The 18395-nt window shown below is 41.0% G+C and overlaps 5 protein-coding genes across 5 annotated transcripts; all 5 read right to left on the bottom strand.

Moving 5' to 3' along the window:
- Positions 1-517: 517 nt before the first annotated feature.
- On the bottom strand, positions 518-3220 carry LOC142613475 (protein neprosin-like). The gene is made up of 7 exons (XM_075785839.1): positions 3068-3220; positions 2879-2971; positions 2560-2772; positions 1419-1568; positions 1277-1330; positions 1042-1176; positions 518-892 (listed from the first exon to the last, which is right to left on the bottom strand). The coding sequence occupies exons 1-7, from the start codon at positions 3218-3220 to the stop codon at positions 518-520; spliced, it is 1173 nt and encodes a 390-aa protein (XP_075641954.1).
- A 5439-nt stretch (positions 3221-8659) lies between these two features.
- On the bottom strand, positions 8660-9911 carry LOC142613474 (uncharacterized). Its single transcript, XM_075785838.1, has 2 exons — positions 9104-9911; positions 8660-8697 (listed from the first exon to the last, which is right to left on the bottom strand). Exons 1-2 carry the CDS (start codon positions 9909-9911, stop codon positions 8660-8662), a joined length of 846 nt encoding a protein of 281 aa, XP_075641953.1.
- Positions 9912-11363: 1452 nt separating this feature from the next.
- On the bottom strand, positions 11364-12509 carry LOC142613473 (uncharacterized). The gene has a single exon (XM_075785837.1). The coding sequence runs from the start codon at positions 12507-12509 to the stop codon at positions 11364-11366; it is 1146 nt and encodes a 381-aa protein (XP_075641952.1).
- A 3995-nt stretch (positions 12510-16504) lies between these two features.
- On the bottom strand, positions 16505-17235 carry LOC142613472 (uncharacterized). Its single transcript, XM_075785836.1, has 2 exons — positions 16902-17235; positions 16505-16857 (listed from the first exon to the last, which is right to left on the bottom strand). Exons 1-2 carry the CDS (start codon positions 17233-17235, stop codon positions 16505-16507), a joined length of 687 nt encoding a protein of 228 aa, XP_075641951.1.
- Positions 17236-17289: 54 nt separating this feature from the next.
- LOC142613471 (putative mitochondrial protein AtMg00310) lies at positions 17290-18185 on the bottom strand. The gene is made up of 2 exons (XM_075785834.1): positions 17692-18185; positions 17290-17575 (listed from the first exon to the last, which is right to left on the bottom strand). The coding sequence occupies exons 1-2, from the start codon at positions 18183-18185 to the stop codon at positions 17290-17292; spliced, it is 780 nt and encodes a 259-aa protein (XP_075641949.1).
- Positions 18186-18395: the final 210 nt, after the last annotated feature.

Below are 18395 nucleotides of genomic sequence, written 5' to 3'. Positions count from 1 at the left end.
TCCATATTTTTATTTACTTACGAGTATTATCTCAATTACTTTAGGCCTGTATCATGCTTCAAGCATTCCAGAGATTGACCACGACAGACATTCCTAACTTTAAACAGAGAAGCAAACAACTGAACAGATTCTATGGCATCAACAATCTGTTTCTGGTATTTTGTGTCAAATGAGAAGTCAGCATGTTACTCAGTCTTCCCATCTGCCATCGACTAAGGATGTCCTGATATCTTTGCTACACTAGGCAAAGTTAACAATGAGAATCTTCGTTTGTTTGGCTTTGTACTACATTTCTTTGCATCTTTCTCAGTTTCTGGTATTCTGCATTAATAATGGTCTCATTAATCATTTGCATTTGATCACTTATGGCTCTTTTCTCTTAGATGGAAAATAGACAACAATATTCATGCTATAAGTATAGTGAGTTGAAAGTTGATTTGAAAGTCATTTTATTGATCAAAATATTAAATTATTTGATAAGAATACATGCACTGAACCAAAAGAAAAATTAGAAATCTTAAGTCCCAGTATAACCACCCGAACCCCCAAATAGTAGCATGTGCTGAATATCAGCTCGACCATATTCTTCTACATCAAAAACTTCATATTGTGCAATATCTGCAAAAGCTTCGGTATCAACAGCATTCACAACATAATCAGTCTCATTAATTGTTTTAATTTGCCTGCAATATGCATCGTATGTGGTGTCTTTCTTTAACTTAATCCCAGAGCCCATGGGAGGGCTAGGCACACCAGGAGGACTAAAAACCTCTCCTCCCCATTCAACGAAATTAGCACCATCTCCTAAAGCAGTGAATACATTTTTTGGCCAAAATCCGATTACAGTTTCATCTTGACCAAATTTTAGAAACCAGTTTCCATTGCTAGAATCCTATCATTCAAGAGAAAAAACACAAACACAGGAAGTAAGAACAAATTATGTGCTTTTTTTGTATCATACTTGATGCACAAAGAGGTTAGTACCAAAGAAACGCGCACACACACACACATCTATATAAAAACATATATCTATTTATTTACCCAAAAAAGCATGAATTTCATCTCAAATTGCTGTTTTACGGTCGAACTTGGCTCTATAGCAGCGCCAAGAGGAATATCCGTACTTGTAGGAATTATTGAATTACATAATGTATTGAAGCATGAGGAATTAGCTGTCTGTAGATGGAAACATCAATATGAAAAGGTAGGTAAATAGTGCAGTTTATTACATAATTAATAGAACAAAATATGAATAGAAAAAAAATATATTAATTACTTTTGTAAATGTGTATAATCGGGTAAGAACATCATTGTACAAGGTTGGATTTACCTAAGACAAAAAGAAATGAGTATTAGATTTAACAAGCTCATTTACATACATAGATACATATTGTAAACTTGTTTCCTCTATCACTTACTGTCCATCCAACTTCTATGCTATCCGGACCATTTTGAACCTTTATGCGAGCAGAACTGTATTGAGTTTCTGAGACTCCTAGGCCATATATGCTGATGATTGCAGAACCTCCATGGTACACGTTCGTATGTTTTGTCCGCACTACAGCATACTGAGAATAATATATAACATTTTAAAGCAATCATTTGAAAATTATTCTTAGAGGAAATTGTGTGATTACTCATTGTGTTTCTCCTCCAACTCTAGTTGCACATTGAGTATGTGTGTGCTTATGCACTCCAAGCCAAATTACTAATCATCAATCACACCATAATTAACAACAATGTCTTTTTTTCTTTTTCTTTTTTGTGATTTATATGCTGAATTTTTAGGATACTATAAATATATTTGCATGTCATTGAAGGTCAAATCAATAAATTTAAAGCCAAAGAATATATATCATGAGATTTTTGAAATTCATTGAAGACAATATCAAGTCGTTGATTGTTAAAAGAAAATCATGAGATTGGCTAATGAATCAATAGATTGATTTCTAAGGGGTAACGATGCTACTCACTCTTTTTGAGAATTAAATAGATGATTTAAGGAAACTGAAAAAACTCTAATCACGCCAAACTGGCCGAACCGTGGCTTTCATGGTTAGTTTGGTACGGCTTTGATAAAGTATCAGTCTGTATTGGTTTTGAATCTAGCAAAACCGTGAAAATCTCCCTTTAGCTTGACCAAACCCGACCGATATCAGTGCTATCCATTGTAGTGTATTATTATAAGTGAATGACACATTATTGTATCACTTTCAGCTTTTGTCCCTTAGCTTGTATGTTGATAAGAACTGCATAAACTCTCATGTATTCTATTTTGTCTCCTCTTTTATCCCTCAAATTAATAAATTTGTTCTCAACAAAAAATAATCAATCACATATATATCATTAATATGGTATTGGGTGGGGTTGGGGTACTGTGTATTAGTTTAAAAAAAATAATTCACACACAGCTATTGCTTGACATAATTAGATACTATTTATTTTCCTATCAAAAGAAAATAATATACAAAAAAGGAACCAACTACAACTACAACACAAATTATATGCAAATGTATGAAATAAATAAAACTCAATTAGAGTGTAGCAATGATAACTCACATGAGTACCAGGTCTATCAATAGTGAGTGGTTTATATATTGAGTTATGTATCTCTGTAGCTAACTTTGCCCTTTTGAGATCATTCTCTGTATTTCTCTTAATGGGAACCATACCATCTGGACAACCTTTACCATTTAGCCAAAAATTAGATGGGTTAAATAGTGGTGAAGACTTTTGGTCTCTGCTTCCTTCGGGATTGGAGGTATATCTCACCTGTACATTAATTAATTCAATATTGAAGTTAGTGTTACTTTTCTTTATAAAAAAAAAAAAAAGTATAAAAAAATTAGAAAAATGTGACATAGTAATAGAAGTTTACTGGAAAATCATGAGTATGGTTCTTGAGTGAATGATAATTGAAGAACGGTTGTTCATAGAAATTTATGCAATCATATGTATCGCCATACTTTGTCTACAAATCACAAAATCATTTTGTCACTATAATAGCTGCAACATTATTTCTTCAACATAAATATATATACACATACAATGGAAATATTGATCTCACCTGAATAGTTTTCTTGACCAACTTATTTAAAAGCTCATGTTGCCTTTTCAACTCCATGTGATCTTCTCGATAAATTCTCTTGCAACCAACATCATTACTGCTAAAAGAAAGAAACAATGTGAACAAAACCAATAAGACAATCCTTCTAGCCATTGGTATGTGATCTACAACCCTACACCGCAAATTTAACCATGAGTGTTGTCATTTATATACACACATTAAATTTAGTTGTTCTGTCATTTGTATTTCCCTCCATATTCCGATAAAAACAAACGTATTATTATCATTCTATAAAAGAAATATCATTTTGGCATATTTTAATATTAAGTATAAATAAATTGTTAGATTCTCATTATAATGAAATTTATTTGTAATAAATTTAGTGGCAATTAACTACTATCTTTATTTAGAAACTCTCACCATGACATAAATAGGTATATTATTTATGTCAATAAATGAGTTATAATTCTCATTAGTATTGTAAGGACCAAAAACTCATAAACCAGCTTAAAAACGTTACTGCTGCTTTATTCACTTAAAAGTCCTCGTACAATACATTTGGTAGAGAGGGTTCAACAACAAAAAGCCCCTCTCTATAATGCCCCGACTCTTATTTATACTATTTGCTCTTTTCATCATGGCTCTACACCTCACAATCTACTATGTTTTTCCTTCTGACACCTGTCTGTCGGTAATGGAGCAGAGTTCTAGCTTTGCATTCAACACTGTTCAGGTCATATCCACATTAATGCAACGGATTGATCTGATATCTTCCAATTAATGCGGCCAGAATGGTTGTTGCCGGGCATTTAATGCATCTCTTTAACTTAGCCTACCACCTTCGGATATTTGTAACCCTTATGTCAGCAATGCCCATGCCACATCATCTTCGGGTATTTTCAGGTAACTTCCCTTACTCCTTTGCTCCATCTTACCTACTGTATGTCGGCCTTCCTCTCTTCGGGTCTTCGGGTTCTCGGGTCCTCGGAACCTCACAATAGCCCCTTTAACACTTGAGTTATTAATGACTAGTTAATAACTAAGTTTTAACACCTTACACACGCTTCTGACCTTCCCTTTGTTTTCACACGTATAGTCGTCTCTTCGCTGCCCCATGACCCGCGCCTGGCGCCTCGTATCCCACGATGGAGCATTTATGGAACCTGGCGTTTCTTTTTCCCACGCACGTTCTATGGCTGGATGAGTAATATACGGTCCAGATCCCGCTTTCAATTATGAGCGGGAAAGTTACCGCTCTTATTTCTTTTACCCCTCCCCTATAAAAGCACACCCTTTGGCTGGATGTGGTTCATTTTGGCACTTTGAAGGATTGAAAGAAGAGTGAGCTCCCGAGGACCATCTTTAAGCGATCTTCAGAGGTGTGTTCCTTTTCCTTTCGTTTCTCTCTACTTGCTTGCTTCTCTTCTCTTACCGCGGGGATTAATGGGTAGGTACGCTAAGCTAGTAAACACGGATGAGGCAAAGGCTGCCTTTAAAAATCGGTATAGGATCCCTGATGACGTAACCATCACGTATTGTGAGGAAGAAGAAATTCCACTCGCACCTCGCCCCCCTGAGTCCGTTTTAATTCCCATGATTGCGTTCATCAAGGGGGGCATGGAAATTCCTATGGGTAGGGTAACCAGAGATTTTTTAATAAACTACAGGCTTACCCCCTCACAATGTTCCCCAAACGTCCTTAGAATCTTAGGATGCGTAGACGCGCTTAACCGAAAAATGGGGACCAATTTGACATGGCAAGATGTAAACTGGGTGTACAACTGCCTAAAAGGGGATAGGACTAAATACTACATGAAATGTAGATTTCCTTCCGTTAGGTTGATCTCCTGCTTACCCGATTCGAGTAAAGGGATGGACGAAGACTACCTTGTCGTCTCGGGCAACTGGCATGATGGCTTACACTGCCCAACCCGAGAAGGGACGCCAGGTAGTATTCCCGAAGACTGGCCTGGCACTTAGGAATGACCAAAAATTTTTATATGTTCTGCTTTGCTTAACTTATTCATTCTAACCATTTCGTTTCTTATTGTAGACGACTTCCATACTGCTCCGAATTTGTCTGCTGTAAATCGAGCTGATCTAAACCGGATTCTTCGGTCAGAGATATTTGTACACCGGGACGGACAACTCCTAGCAGCCCACATTATCCTCGGGTACACACCATCTACTAAACGCTTCCAAAGCCCGAAGAACGTAATTAGAGCAAGAGACCTACGCTTAGCTCGGATTGACGTTGCGGCCCCTGGGTTTTTATTGCTCGCACCTCCTCCTGCAGGAACTCAAGACGCACAGCTCCCAGCCCCTCTTGCGGCCCAGTTAGTTTATCCCCCCTTGGACTAGGCCACTAATCTTGTAGCCGAGGAAAGAGTTGATACGCCCGAGCCAAATCCTTCCGAGGTGACCGAGAAGGACTTCGAGGTGTTCTACCGTCCAGACGCTCCTTCCAGCTCCAATCCGTCAACCAGCGAAATGGGTTTTCAAGAGAAGGAGCCCGACTTGTTGGCCTTGCTGCAGGCGCATGCGGGCGACTCTTCACCGGCGATTCCGGTTCCTCCTCGTCCGATCACTCCAGTTACTACCCGTGCACTTTCCTCGGAGGTGACGGATAAGAAACGGAAAAGGGGCCAGAGTAGCAAGCACGTGATAGAAATTGAAGAAGGGGAGAATCTCGACCCTTCCGTTAAAGATACCAGGGCTGCGAAAGCCCTTTCCAAGAAGGTTGCTCCTACTGGTTCCTCTAAGGACCCCAGTAGTGAGCCTACAAAGAAGGCGTCAGCTTGGCGACCCAACTTTACTCTCAGTTCGGGCAGTCCTGTTATGGATGACGCGAACCTGAGAGACCCGAAGAAGGGAAGCTCGAGCCTGGTGGCCGAGTGTCTAGAGAAGGCTCTATGCCTTCCAGAGGATATGGCAGAATTAAGATCCTTCCGTAAGAGGGAGGTTTTCTTGTCTTTGAAGCAGGACTTAGCCAAGGTATTTTTTCAAACCTTTGCACATTTTATACATGAATTTAACTCTTTATTATGACTAACTCTTTTTTACTCAAATACATCATAGGCGGTCCAAGCTTCATTCATGGCTGAGGAATGGGTAGATCACTCACTGGATCTTGCCCGAAAAGCTGATCAGAATGCCGAGGCGGCAGTGAGGGCACAAAAAGAAGCTGAGCTGAACTTGAAAGAGACCCTCACCCACCTGTCCGAGGTAGAGAAGGCTCACAAGAATGCTGAGTCGGCCCTGAAGAGCTACGAGTCTCAAGAAAACCTTGCTCTTGAGGCTCAAAAACAAGCTCAAAGCAGACTTGCTCTTACTGTCATTGAGCTTAAGCAAGCTCAAGACAAACTAGCCGCCAAGGAGCAGGAACAGGCCGTAGCGGAACAAGCAACATATGATGCAGGCATGAAAAAGGCTTCGGATAGCTTGGCCGCCCAACTCAAAGGTGTTGCCAGGGCGTTTTGCTTGGAGGTCTGGGGTCATGCCTTGGATGCTGCTGGGGTGGCTGCCGATGCTGAACTTCGAGCTCCAGATAGTGTTTACTATCCTTCGGCATTATGGCTTGCTCCTGATCCTCCCATGCCACCAAGTGAAACAGTTGCGCCTGTTCCTGTTCCTGATCCTTCTGATGCAGCAGCCTCCAAAGGCCATTCTCCCCCAGCTCAGTCTGTGGAAGGAGTAGTTGAGGGTGATGTGGCTGAAGAGCCAAAAAAGAAGAAAAAAGATAAAGAACCAGAGAAAAGGAAGGACAAACAGCCTGTTGCCTAATCATTCTATCATAGTTGTTTCCTTCTTCTTTTTGCTGTTTTCTTACTTATATATTTTTTTATCGGATGTAAGGGGTTACATAATTGCCCCCATTTTGTAACGGATATTTGTTAAGAGATTAATGTTTAGTCCTTTTCTATTGTTTTATACACAAGTCTTATTTCAATGCGCTACCCTGCAACTGTTACTTTATACGCATTCAGAAGCTTACTAAAAAAGATCATAATACTACTTTAACTTGTTCGTTGTACTTGTGATTTTTAAGAAACGCGAAAAGCTTAACCTAAGTTCCATAACTTCATTACTCAACCTTTTGACGTTTGAGAGAAGGCATAAAATCCTATATGATAACAAGCAACGAGACTTAATGATTTATTTATGCCACTGCTTTAGATGTTTGAGATTCTTTAGTCGTGATCTTGTTGGACTTACAATTCCTGTGTAATGGTTTGCAAGTGGTTAATTTTTCTTAGACTTGTGGCCCGAGGAGCCGAACAAGCACTAAGGTGAGTTTAACACGTATGCTTTTTGCAAGTGATTAATTTCTCTTAGACTTGTGGCCCGAGGAGCCGAACAAGCACTAAGGTCAGTTTAACACTTATGCTTTTACAAGTGATTAAATTCTCTTAGGCTTGTGGCCCGAGGAGCCGAACATGCACTAAGGTGAGTTTAACACTTATGCTTTTTGCAAGTGATTAATTTCTCTTTGACTTGTGGCCCGAGGAGCCGAACAAGCACTAAGGTCAGTTTAACACTTATGCTTTTGCAAGTGATTAAATTCTCTTAGGCTTGTGGCCCGAGGAGCCGAACAAGCACTAAGGTCAGTTTAACACTTATGCTTTTTGCAAGTGATTAAATTCTCTTAGGCTTGTGGCCCGAGGAGCCGAACAAGCACTAAGGTCAGTTTAACACTTATGCTTTTTGCAAGTGATTAATTTCTCTTAGACTTGTGGCCCGAGGAGCCGAACAAGCACTAAGGTCAGTTTAACACTTATGCTTTTTGCAAGTGATTAATTTCTCTTAGGCTTGTGGCCCGAGGAGCCGAACAAGCACTAAGGTCAGTTTAACACTTATGCTTTTTGCAAGTGATTAATTTCTCTTAGACTTGTGGCCCGAGGAGCCGAACAAGCACTAAGGTCAGTTTAATACTTATGCTTTTTGCCGATACAGAATTGAAACGAACAGAAGCCTCACACAAAAGGAGATTCTTTTCTTAATAATAATATCGTCGTAAGTTATTTACATTCCAAGGGCGAAGAATCACCCTTCCATCCAGATCCTCTAAACGATAAGCCCCTACACCTGCCATTGAGGTAATTCTATATGGCCCCTCCCAGTTAGGACCCAACTTTCCCTAGGCGGGATTCTTTGCTACCCCCACTACCTTTCTTAGTACCAAATCTCCTGGTACCAAGGGCCTGGTCCTAACTCCCTTGTCATATGTCTGCTTGAGCTTCTGCTGATAGTTGCCCATCTTCACATTGGCTATTTCTCTACTTTCCTCAATAGTATTCAAACAATCATACATCAGATCGTGATTGCTCGCTTCGTCATACTGGTCGGACTTCAGGGTGGGAAAACCTGACTCTAATGGTATTATAGCTTCCATTCCATACGTCATTGAAAAGGGAGTCTCGCCTGTTGATCTTCGGGGTGTAGTGCGATAAGCCCATAACACATGAGGTAATTCTTCTACCCAGCCTCCCTTAGCGTCATCCAATCGTTTCTTCAAACCTGCCAAGATGACTTTATTTGTTGCTTCGGCCTGTCCATTTCCTTGGGGATAGTACGGTGTGGAATATCCATTTCTTATTCCCATTTCTGCGCAGTACCGCCGGAAAACCTTGCTATCAAATTGAAGACCATTATCAGATATCAAGGTGTGTGGGACCCCGAAGCGAGTTATGATATTTTTCCAGATGAATCTTTTTGCATCCACATCCCTAATGTTGGCTAACGGCTCGGCCTCCACCCATTTCGTGAAGTAATCCGTGCCGACGATGAGCCATCTCCTATTACCCGTTGCCCGAGGAAACGGCCCGACGATATCTAAACCCCACTTAGCAAAGGGCCATGGGCTGGACAACGGATTTAAGTTACCTCCTGGTTAATGTACATTGGGCGCAAACCTTTGACATTGATCACACTTCTTGGCATACTCTTGAGAGGTTCTCTGCATGCTTGGCCACCAATACCCTTGGGTCATGGCTCTATGAGCTAATGATCTTCCTCCAGTGTGGCTCCCACACACACCCTCATGCAATTCTTCCAGCAAAGGTTCCACGGCTTCAGGATGTACGCAAAGGAGGTACGGACCTGAATAGGAACGCCTATAGAGTTTTTGCTCCTCCGATAGCCAGTAACGGGGTGCGCTTCTTCGTATCGTCTCGGCCATTTTTCCATCTTCAGGTAGTATTCCGTGCTGTAAGAAAGCTATAATTGGGTCCATCCAGCTTGGGCCTACATGAATGCTGTGAACCCGTACGGCCGGGATGCTGGTCAAGCTAGAGGACAACAAATCCTCCACCATAACCATACGCGGTAACTTCGATCCCAGCGAAGTGGCTAACATTGCTAATGAATCAGCATGAGAATTATGTCCCCTTGGGACTTGCTGTACCTTGAAACTGTCAAACAAACCCAACACCCCTTGGACTCGTTTCAGATAGCTTTTCATCCGCTCATCTTTTGCCTCAAACTCTCCATTAACTTGCCCGACCACCAATCGGGAATCACAGAACACCCTCACTACTTTCCCTCCCAAATGTCTAACCATCTGGGAGCCCACTAAGAGAGCCTCATACTCGGCCTCATTATTAGTTGCTGGGAATCCCAACCTCAATGACTTTTCAATGACTAGTTTCTCGGGGGATATTAACACAACTCCAACCCCGGCTCCCTTTCGATTTGATGCCCCATCCGTGTAGACTTCCCATGGAGTGATATTTTCCGTTCCAATGGACATTATTGTCATCACGGCATCTTCGGGGTGAGCCTGACCGTCCGTGAACTCGGCCACGAAGTCGGCAAGGATTTGCCCTTTGATAGCTGTCCGGGGCATATACTTGATATCATAAGCTCCCAGCTTGGTTCCCCACTTTGCTACACGACCCGTATAATCTGACTTCCGCGTGATAGCTTGTAGAGGCAACTGAGTGAGTATTACCACGGTGTGAGCTTGAAAGTAATGAGGCAATTTCCTTGTTGCGTGCACCACGGCTAGAAGCGCTTTTTCCAGCAGTAGGTATCGCTGTTCAACTTCTTGCAAGGACTTGCTGACATAGTATATTGGTTTCTGGACCCCGTCATCATTCCGTATTAAGACAAGACTTATGGAGTGATTTGTAACGGCTAGATAAGCATATAGCACTTCTTCCTTCTCGGGCGTCGATAATATCGGCGGTCTAGATAGGTATTGCTTTAAATCCTCAAAAGCCAAATTGCATTCGTTAGACCACTAGAAATCTTTCCACCTGTACAAAAGGCGATAAAATGGGCGGCACCTGTCTGCGGACCATGAAATGAACCTGTTCAAGGCTGCAATCATGCCAGCTAACTTCTGCACCTCTTTCGGGTTCCGAGGGGGATGCAATCCTAAGACAGCCTTAATTTGGTCAGGATTAACTTCAATGCCCCGATGAGTAATCATGTACCCCAAAAATTTTCCCGAGCCCACTTTGAAAGAACACTTTGATGCATTCAAGCGTAACTTATACTTTCTTAACACCGAGAAGGTCTCCTGTAAATCTGTCAAATGGTCTTCTGTCTTCTTACTTTTGATTACCATATCATCAATATAAGCTTCCATGTTACGTCCCAACTGCGCATCAAACATTCTGGTCACCATTCGTTGATAAGTGGACCCTGCATTCTTTAGACCAAAGGGCATTACTCGGTAATGGTAGTTACCATTCGGGGCACGAAAAGCCGTCTTCTCCTGATCATTCAGTGACAACGGGATTTGATGATACCCTTGGAACGCATCCAAGAAGCTCATTCGGGGGTGCCCCACAGTTGCATCCACCAATTGGTCAATTCTAGGAATAGGGAAAGGATCCTTGGGACATGCCCTATTCAGATCTGTAAAGTCAATACAGACTCTCCATTTCCCATTCTTCTTTTTTACTACGACAGTATTGGCCAGCCATTCAGGATAGAAGATCTCCTTGATCGCACCGGCTTGCTTTAGCTTACCAACCTCCTCTTTAACTGCCTCGGCGTGCTCTTGAGATGCTCGCCGAGGAGGCTGCTGTCTAGGCGTCGCATGAGGGTTAATATTCAAATGGTGGCAGATAACTTCTGGATTAATTCCTGGTACATCATAAGTCGTCCATGCAAAAACATCAATATTATCTCGCAAGAATTGAATCAACTCTTCTCTTTCCTGTGTCGGCAGCTTGGATCCGACTTGAAAATACTTCTCTTTATCTTCCCCAATAATTACCTTGGTTAGCTTCTCGGCAGATCCTTCATCCTCCACTAGGCCGACTTCCCGAGCAGCCTCCTTTAATTGCTATGATGTCTCAGGAACTTCCCCTTCCAACGAACCTCGGCCTGTGCGAATAGTGGCAGACATTAGACATTGCCTAGCCACCGTTTGACTGCCATGTAACACTCCCACGCTTCCCCCTGTAGGGTACTTCACCATCACATGTAAAGTTGATGAAACTGCCTCCATTGCATGCAACCACGGTCTAGCCAAAATGGCCGTGTATGGAGAATATGCCATAACAACTATGAAGTTTACCTGTACTTCGGAACCCTCCACCTGCACGGGCAGCCTAATCATTCCTCGTGGGATCACCTGGTTTCCATCAAAACCGACCAAGGGATGGTCGTATTTTTCCAAGTCCTCCTCTTTCAACTTTAATCCATTGAATAAGTCCGGATACATAATCTCGGCACCACTTCCATCGTCCACCAAGACTCGTTTCACATCATATCCCCCGATACGAACTGTGACGACCAAGGCATCATCGTGGGGTTGAAACGTTCCCTCTTTATCCTTATCAGAAAAACCCAAAGTAAGCGTCACCGAGGATCTGAGTCTTTTATTTGTTTGATGATTCTCTTCCACGTCCTCATTCCCACACTTGTTTTGAACGGTCATGACCCGAGAAGGTTTCCCAAAGTCTCCTCTCGTCTGGGTCAAGATGACGTTAATAGTGCCTAAAGATGGTTGAGGGGCCTGACCCCAAAATTTCCGAGTATCTAGTTGTTCCTGATTCCCATTCGGCTTTGCCAATAAGTGATTGATCTTCCCGGCCCTAATCAATTGATTTAAATGGTCACGCAACGTCCGGCACTTCTCCGTGGTATGTCCCTTATCCTGGTGGTAATGGCAGTGGAGGTTTTGGTTCCTCATGGATGCATCTCCACTCATTTTGTTTGGTGGCCTAAAATATGGCTCATGCCGAATTTTCTCCAGTACGTGATGCACAGGTTCCTTAAATAGTGAGTTAACTAGAGGAGACTCGGCGGTCCTCGGATGGCTTGTAAAGTCTCGTTTGGGCCGAATACCTTGAAACCCCCCTACCCGAAGATCCTTCCTCTCTAGATACCCTTTCATTTTGCCTTTGCTTTGCATCTGATCCTCTTCTACCCGTTTATATTTATCTATCCGGTCCATAAGCTGACGCATGTCTATCGCAGCCTTCATTGTCAAAGACTTTCTTAACCCATGCTCCGTGGGAAGACCCACCTTGAAAGTTCTCACGGCTACACTCTCCACATCCCCATCAATTTCATTATACGTTTCCCAGTATCGGTCAGAATAGGTTTTGAGTGTTTCACCTTCCCTCATAGACATAGACAGTAGAGCATCCAAAGGTTTTGGAATCCTTGTACAAGTTATGAACCTTGCTCCAAATGCCCTAGTCAATTCCTCAAAAGACCTCAGGGAACCTTCTGCCAAAGCATCAAACCACCTCATAGCCACGGGCCCCAAACTGGAGGGAAAAACTCTACACATCAATGCCTCATTATTCGAATAAACGGCCATCTTCTGACTAAAATGACTAACGTGCTCTACAGGGTCAGTCCTCCCGTTATACACAGTAAAGATGGGTTGGGAAAACCTACGAGGTAGCTTTGCCCTGTTTATCCTTGCCACAAAAGGGGATTTGGCAATTTGTCTCAAGGCTTTACCCATTGCATCACTCCCGTCCTCGCGATATATTCCATCAGTATCGGGCATCCTCGTCACTTTCAGCTGCTTTGCCCTAACGCCCGAAGACACACTAGCACGGGTCATACTTCGAGTAGGCTCAAACATTGGGGGATGAATTCCTCCTGGGTTTGCTTCCGAACTATCACTGGAAGAGCTAGCATTACCCTTACGTCTCCGCTTCTTACTATCCACGCGCTTGCGTAAGTACGCTATCTCAGATTGCATCTGTCGCAATACATCGTCGCGAGACATATGCCCCTCAGTTAACGATCTTTGCTCAGCCCTCTGACCGCCATCATATTCCTTCACCACACCCGAAGTATGCCCTTTCCCCTTGTCACGCTGGAGACTTACAGCTACGTCCCTGCTTCGTGAACTTACTGATTCTTCCCCTTCTAAATACACCTCCGCCATACACTTCTAAATGGAATATGCTACGCTGTTGTTGTTCCCACAGACGGCGCCAATTGTAAGGACCAAAAACTCATAAACCAGCTTAAAAACGTTACTGCTGCTTTATTCACTTAAAAGTCCTCGTACAATACATTTGGTAGAGAGGGTTCAACAACAAAAAGCCCCTCTCTATAATGCCCCGACTCTTATTTATACTATTTGCTCTTTTCATCATGGCTCTACACCTCACAATCTACTATGTTTTTCCTTCTGACACCTGTCTGTTGGTAATGGAGCAGAGTTCTAGCTTTGCATTCAACACTGTTCAGGTCATATCCACATTAATGCAACGGATTGATCTGATATCTTCCAATTAATGCGGCCAGAATGGTTGTTGTCGGGCATTTAATGCATCTCTCTAACTTAGCCTACCACCTTCGGATATTTGTAACCCTTATGTCAGCAATGCCCATGCCACATCATCTTCGGGTATTTTCAGGTAACTTCCCTTACTCCTTTGCTCCATCTTACCTACTGTATGTCGGCCTTCCTCTCTTCGGGTCTTCGGGTTATCGGGTCCTCAGAACCTCACAAGTATTGATATATCTTTGGTGTCTTTGTAGCCCCTTATAGGAAGTACAACTAAATTTCGTTGTACACGCACACATTATATACACGCACACATTAAATTTCGTTGTTCTATCATTTGTATACATGCACACATTAAATTTAGTTGTACAATCATTTGTATTTCGCTTCATATTCCGATAAAAATAAACATAATATTATTATCCTATGAAAGAAATATCATGTTGGCACATTTTAATATTAATTATAAATAAAATTTTAAATTCTCATTATGATGAAATTATTAGCAGTGAATTTTGTGATAAATAAAAAAGTGTAAGTTTTAATTTTTATGGAGAGTTAGCATCTTACATTTAACTCCAATCTTTATTTTGAAACTCTCACCATGACAAATATAGGTATATTATTTATGTGAATAAGTGGGTTTATATTCACATTAGTATTAATATATTTTTGGTGACTTTGTAGCCCCTTGTAGGAAGTGTTCCTATAAAATTTGGAGCGATTATCTAGAACACTCATGAAACCAAGATTAGGCACAAGGCCGAAACCTACCAACTTAAAAAGCTCATGTTAACACCTTGATTGTTATGTGTGAGCAATTATTCTTTATTTCCCCAAGTAGCCACAGTTCAAATATGAGACCCTTATGTACACGCACACATTAAATTTAGTTGTTCTATCTTTTATATTTTGCTTCATATTCCTATAAAAATAAACATATTATTATCCTTCTATAAAAGAAATATCACGTTGGGCACATTTTAATATTAATTATAAATAAACTATTAAATTTTCATTATAATGAAATTTATCTGGTGTGAATTTTATGGTAACTAAAAGAGAAATGCTATATCCACAACACCTTCAAAAGATATAATGAAATATCTTGAGTTATGTGAATAAATGAGTTATAATGCTCATTAATCTTGAGTAGGCCCTAAAGTCAATAAATAGGACTATTTGCATCATTATACACACACGCACACACACCAGTGAGTGTGTATTTGTATTTTTTTTTAGATAGTTATAATATTGTATTAATCCTATAACTCGAACCCTTTCCCCCAAACTTGCAAGTACTTTGTACATGAAGAGGTGTCAATTAAGCTACAATGCCCTTGACATTTGTGTGAGTGTGTCTAACAATCTATATATCTATCATAAAAGTTTAATCCCTAAACTAGAGGATGCATACAATGACGGCATATTTTACTTTGGCACAACTACACTATGGGTCCATGAAGTTTGCCTACTGAGCACTTTGTCCCCTCAAGTTTAAAAAATGAATACAATTAGTCTTTCTATTCACAGCTGTTAGTCTCAGTGCTTACATGGCTAACAAAGGTATGATGTGTCAATTTTTAAATGACATGACATCAAATTTAAAATTAAAAAAAAAAATCAACGCAAATTACAACTTACCCACTTGTGGTTTGGGTTGAAATTTAAGTTGTCTACATGTGATTTGAAATCTAACACTTTACCCACTTGAGGTTAGCTTGGTTAGAGTTTTGTAACCCATTTTGTAAGAAACAATGTTAAATATGTAATTTTACTTCAATTTTATGTCTCTCTCCTCAAAAAACATAAAAATACAAGATCAAATAAGATTAAAAAAAAAATCCAATGGACCACTTTTATTATGAGATATCAAATTACAGATAGGCAACTTAAATTTGATCAAACCTCAAATGGGTAAAGTGTCAAATTTCAAACCACGGGTAGGAAATTTGAATTTTGATAAAATCACAAGTGGGTAAGTTGTAATTTTTTCAAAAAATTAAAATTTGACTCATTAAAAAGACCCATCAACTCGTAAGAAGCCAAACCATTTCAAACTGACCCATTGAGAAATGGGTATTCCCAAATCAAACTGAAAATTACTAACCCCAATCTGAGAGAAAGAGAGAGATAGAGACGAAATATTAGAGGATTTTTATGAACTAACTGAAGTACTGGCCTTGGATGTTTGCTTTTTGGTCCAATTATTGGAAATATTTCCATTTTGTTTCATTGATAAATCCACAACTGCAAACCATGCTAATTGACACGAGGAGGCATGTGGGAAATACACATGGGGTATGTTAATATCATTGAAAATTTGATAAATCAAGAAATTGGGGTTCAAAGATCCAAATAGTTGCACTCACACTAATGGGTATGTGATTGCACAGCGTTGCACCAACGACTATGTGTGTGAGAGGACATTGGTCATGAGAGAAGGATGATGCAAGTGAGGGGCAGGATGGCGGTGTTAAGATTAGGGCTAGTAATTTTTAGTGATATGAGAATATTTGCCAACGGGTCAATTAGAAATGGTTTGGGCATTTGGCTTCTAATGAGTTGATGTTTTTTTTTTTTGGGCTGAAATCAAAACTCACCATCTAAGTTTTATAATTTTTCATTTCAGTCTTATAAGTTTGGATTTTGTCATATCAGTCCTCTAAGTTTCATTCATTTCCTTTTTTTTTTTTTTTTTGAGAAGAAGCTTTGAAAGACTTTCAATAAATTGAAACATCATATAGATTTGGTACATCTTTGAGCACTTGTTCAGCAATACTGGGTGGGATATCCTCAACCCAAACATTACAATCTAACACAGAGATAACCTCCCTCGCCATTAGATGCGCAGCTACATTCCCCTTTCTACGCACGTAAGCTACCTTCCACGCCTTGAAGCAATGAAGGCTTAACTTCACTCCTTTAATTACTTTGGAAATGGACCAAGGCCCGGTTTTAGCATTCACCAGGGCATATACCACCATTTGGGAATCACTTTCAATTTCTAATTCCCTCAAACCTAAATCCCTAGCAAGCACAATACCCTCTTGCACAGCCAGAGCTTCTCTAATGCCTTCAGTGGGAGTTTAATCTGCTTTCTCATTGCGCCCATCATACAGCCTTCCTCATTCCTAATGACCACCCCAATCCTACAGCAGCCACTCTCTTTAAACACTACACTGTCTGTATTGATCTTGTACCAGCCCCTTCTGGGGGACCATTGAAGATTGGAAATGCGTGAGCTCTTGCCTGGGTTATGGGTGTCTTGTCGGATTTCCTTCATGTATTCAGTAACTTCCTTTGTGATCCTAGTTGCATTCTTGCTCTGCCCCCCTTGCTTGACTGCATTCCTATGGTTCCATAGACTCCAAGCCGTGACAACAAAGAGTTCCCAGTCAATGTTAGGCTTCCTCTCTTTGACTTTCCAGACTAGCTCAATGAACTCCTGCATATGGTTTGGGACATAGGGAAGCTTCAACCTTGATTCACTCCACACTTCTGATGCTCATTGGCAGCCCCACAAAATGTGACCTGAGGTTTCACTTAAGCCACATTGGTCACAACAATCCTCAATGGTAATTCCCCTAGACTTCAACCTGTATTTTGTCGGGAGGATATTTCTACATGAGCGCCACATGAATTGTTTGATCTTATTTGGACAATTTAGTTTCCAAATCAACTTCGAAAGAGCTTGCATCTGTGAGTTATCAAAGGTTCCCCCAGCAACAGCCTTAACATTACGATTCTTCAACCATTTTTGAGCCACCTTGTATGCACTTTTCACCGAGAACCTTCCATTATTTGTCCATGCCCAAATTAAGGAATCTTCCAATAAGCGAGGACTGATGGAGATCCCTAATATCACCTCGACTTCATGGGGGAGGAAGGAGCATTTCACTTTGTCTACATTCCAAGACCCTGTTTCTTTATCCAGGAGGCAAGCAACTCTAAAGGGACCCTCAGGTTGGCAAGCTTGAAAGAATCTGGAGTGGGTAACCACTTATCCGTCCAAATATCTACTTGCTCCCCATTTCCAATAATCCACCTAGATCCTACTTCCATAATACCCTTGGTTGCCATTATACTTCGCCAAATGTAAGATGGTCTTCTTCCCAACTGAGCTTCCTTAAAGGTCCTATCTGCAAAGTACTTAGCCTTAAGGACCTTATGAAATAGGGAGTTAGTGTTTTGTTGAATTCTTCCCCTTTGTTTGGCAAGAAGGGCAAGATTGAATGCTCTAAGGTCCCTAAAACCCATGCCACTCTCTTCCTTAGGAGTACAAAGCTTATCCCATGCAATCCATGCCATTTTCCTCTCCTTATCCTTCTGCCCCCACCAAAAGTTGCTCATCATCAAATTTAATTCTTTGCAAAGTGAATCCGGTAGCTTAAAGCAACTCATTGTGTATGTGGGAGTTGCTTGAGCAATTGCCTTGATTAGGATCTCTCTCTCTGCACTTGAAAGCAATCTCCCTTTCTATCCGGCTATTTTCCTCCCCACTTGGTCCTTAATGCAATTAAAAGCCTTTCTTTTGCCCTTCCCTACCAAAGGAGGCAAGCCAAGGTAATTTTCACGGTGTTGGATGATTTAGGCTCCAAAAATCTACTTCAC

Source organism: Castanea sativa, chromosome 10, assembly GCF_040712315.1.
Source record: "Castanea sativa cultivar Marrone di Chiusa Pesio chromosome 10, ASM4071231v1".
NCBI lineage: Eukaryota > Viridiplantae > Streptophyta > Magnoliopsida > Fagales > Fagaceae > Castanea > Castanea sativa.
This window is presented reverse-complemented; position numbering and strand designations above follow the sequence as displayed.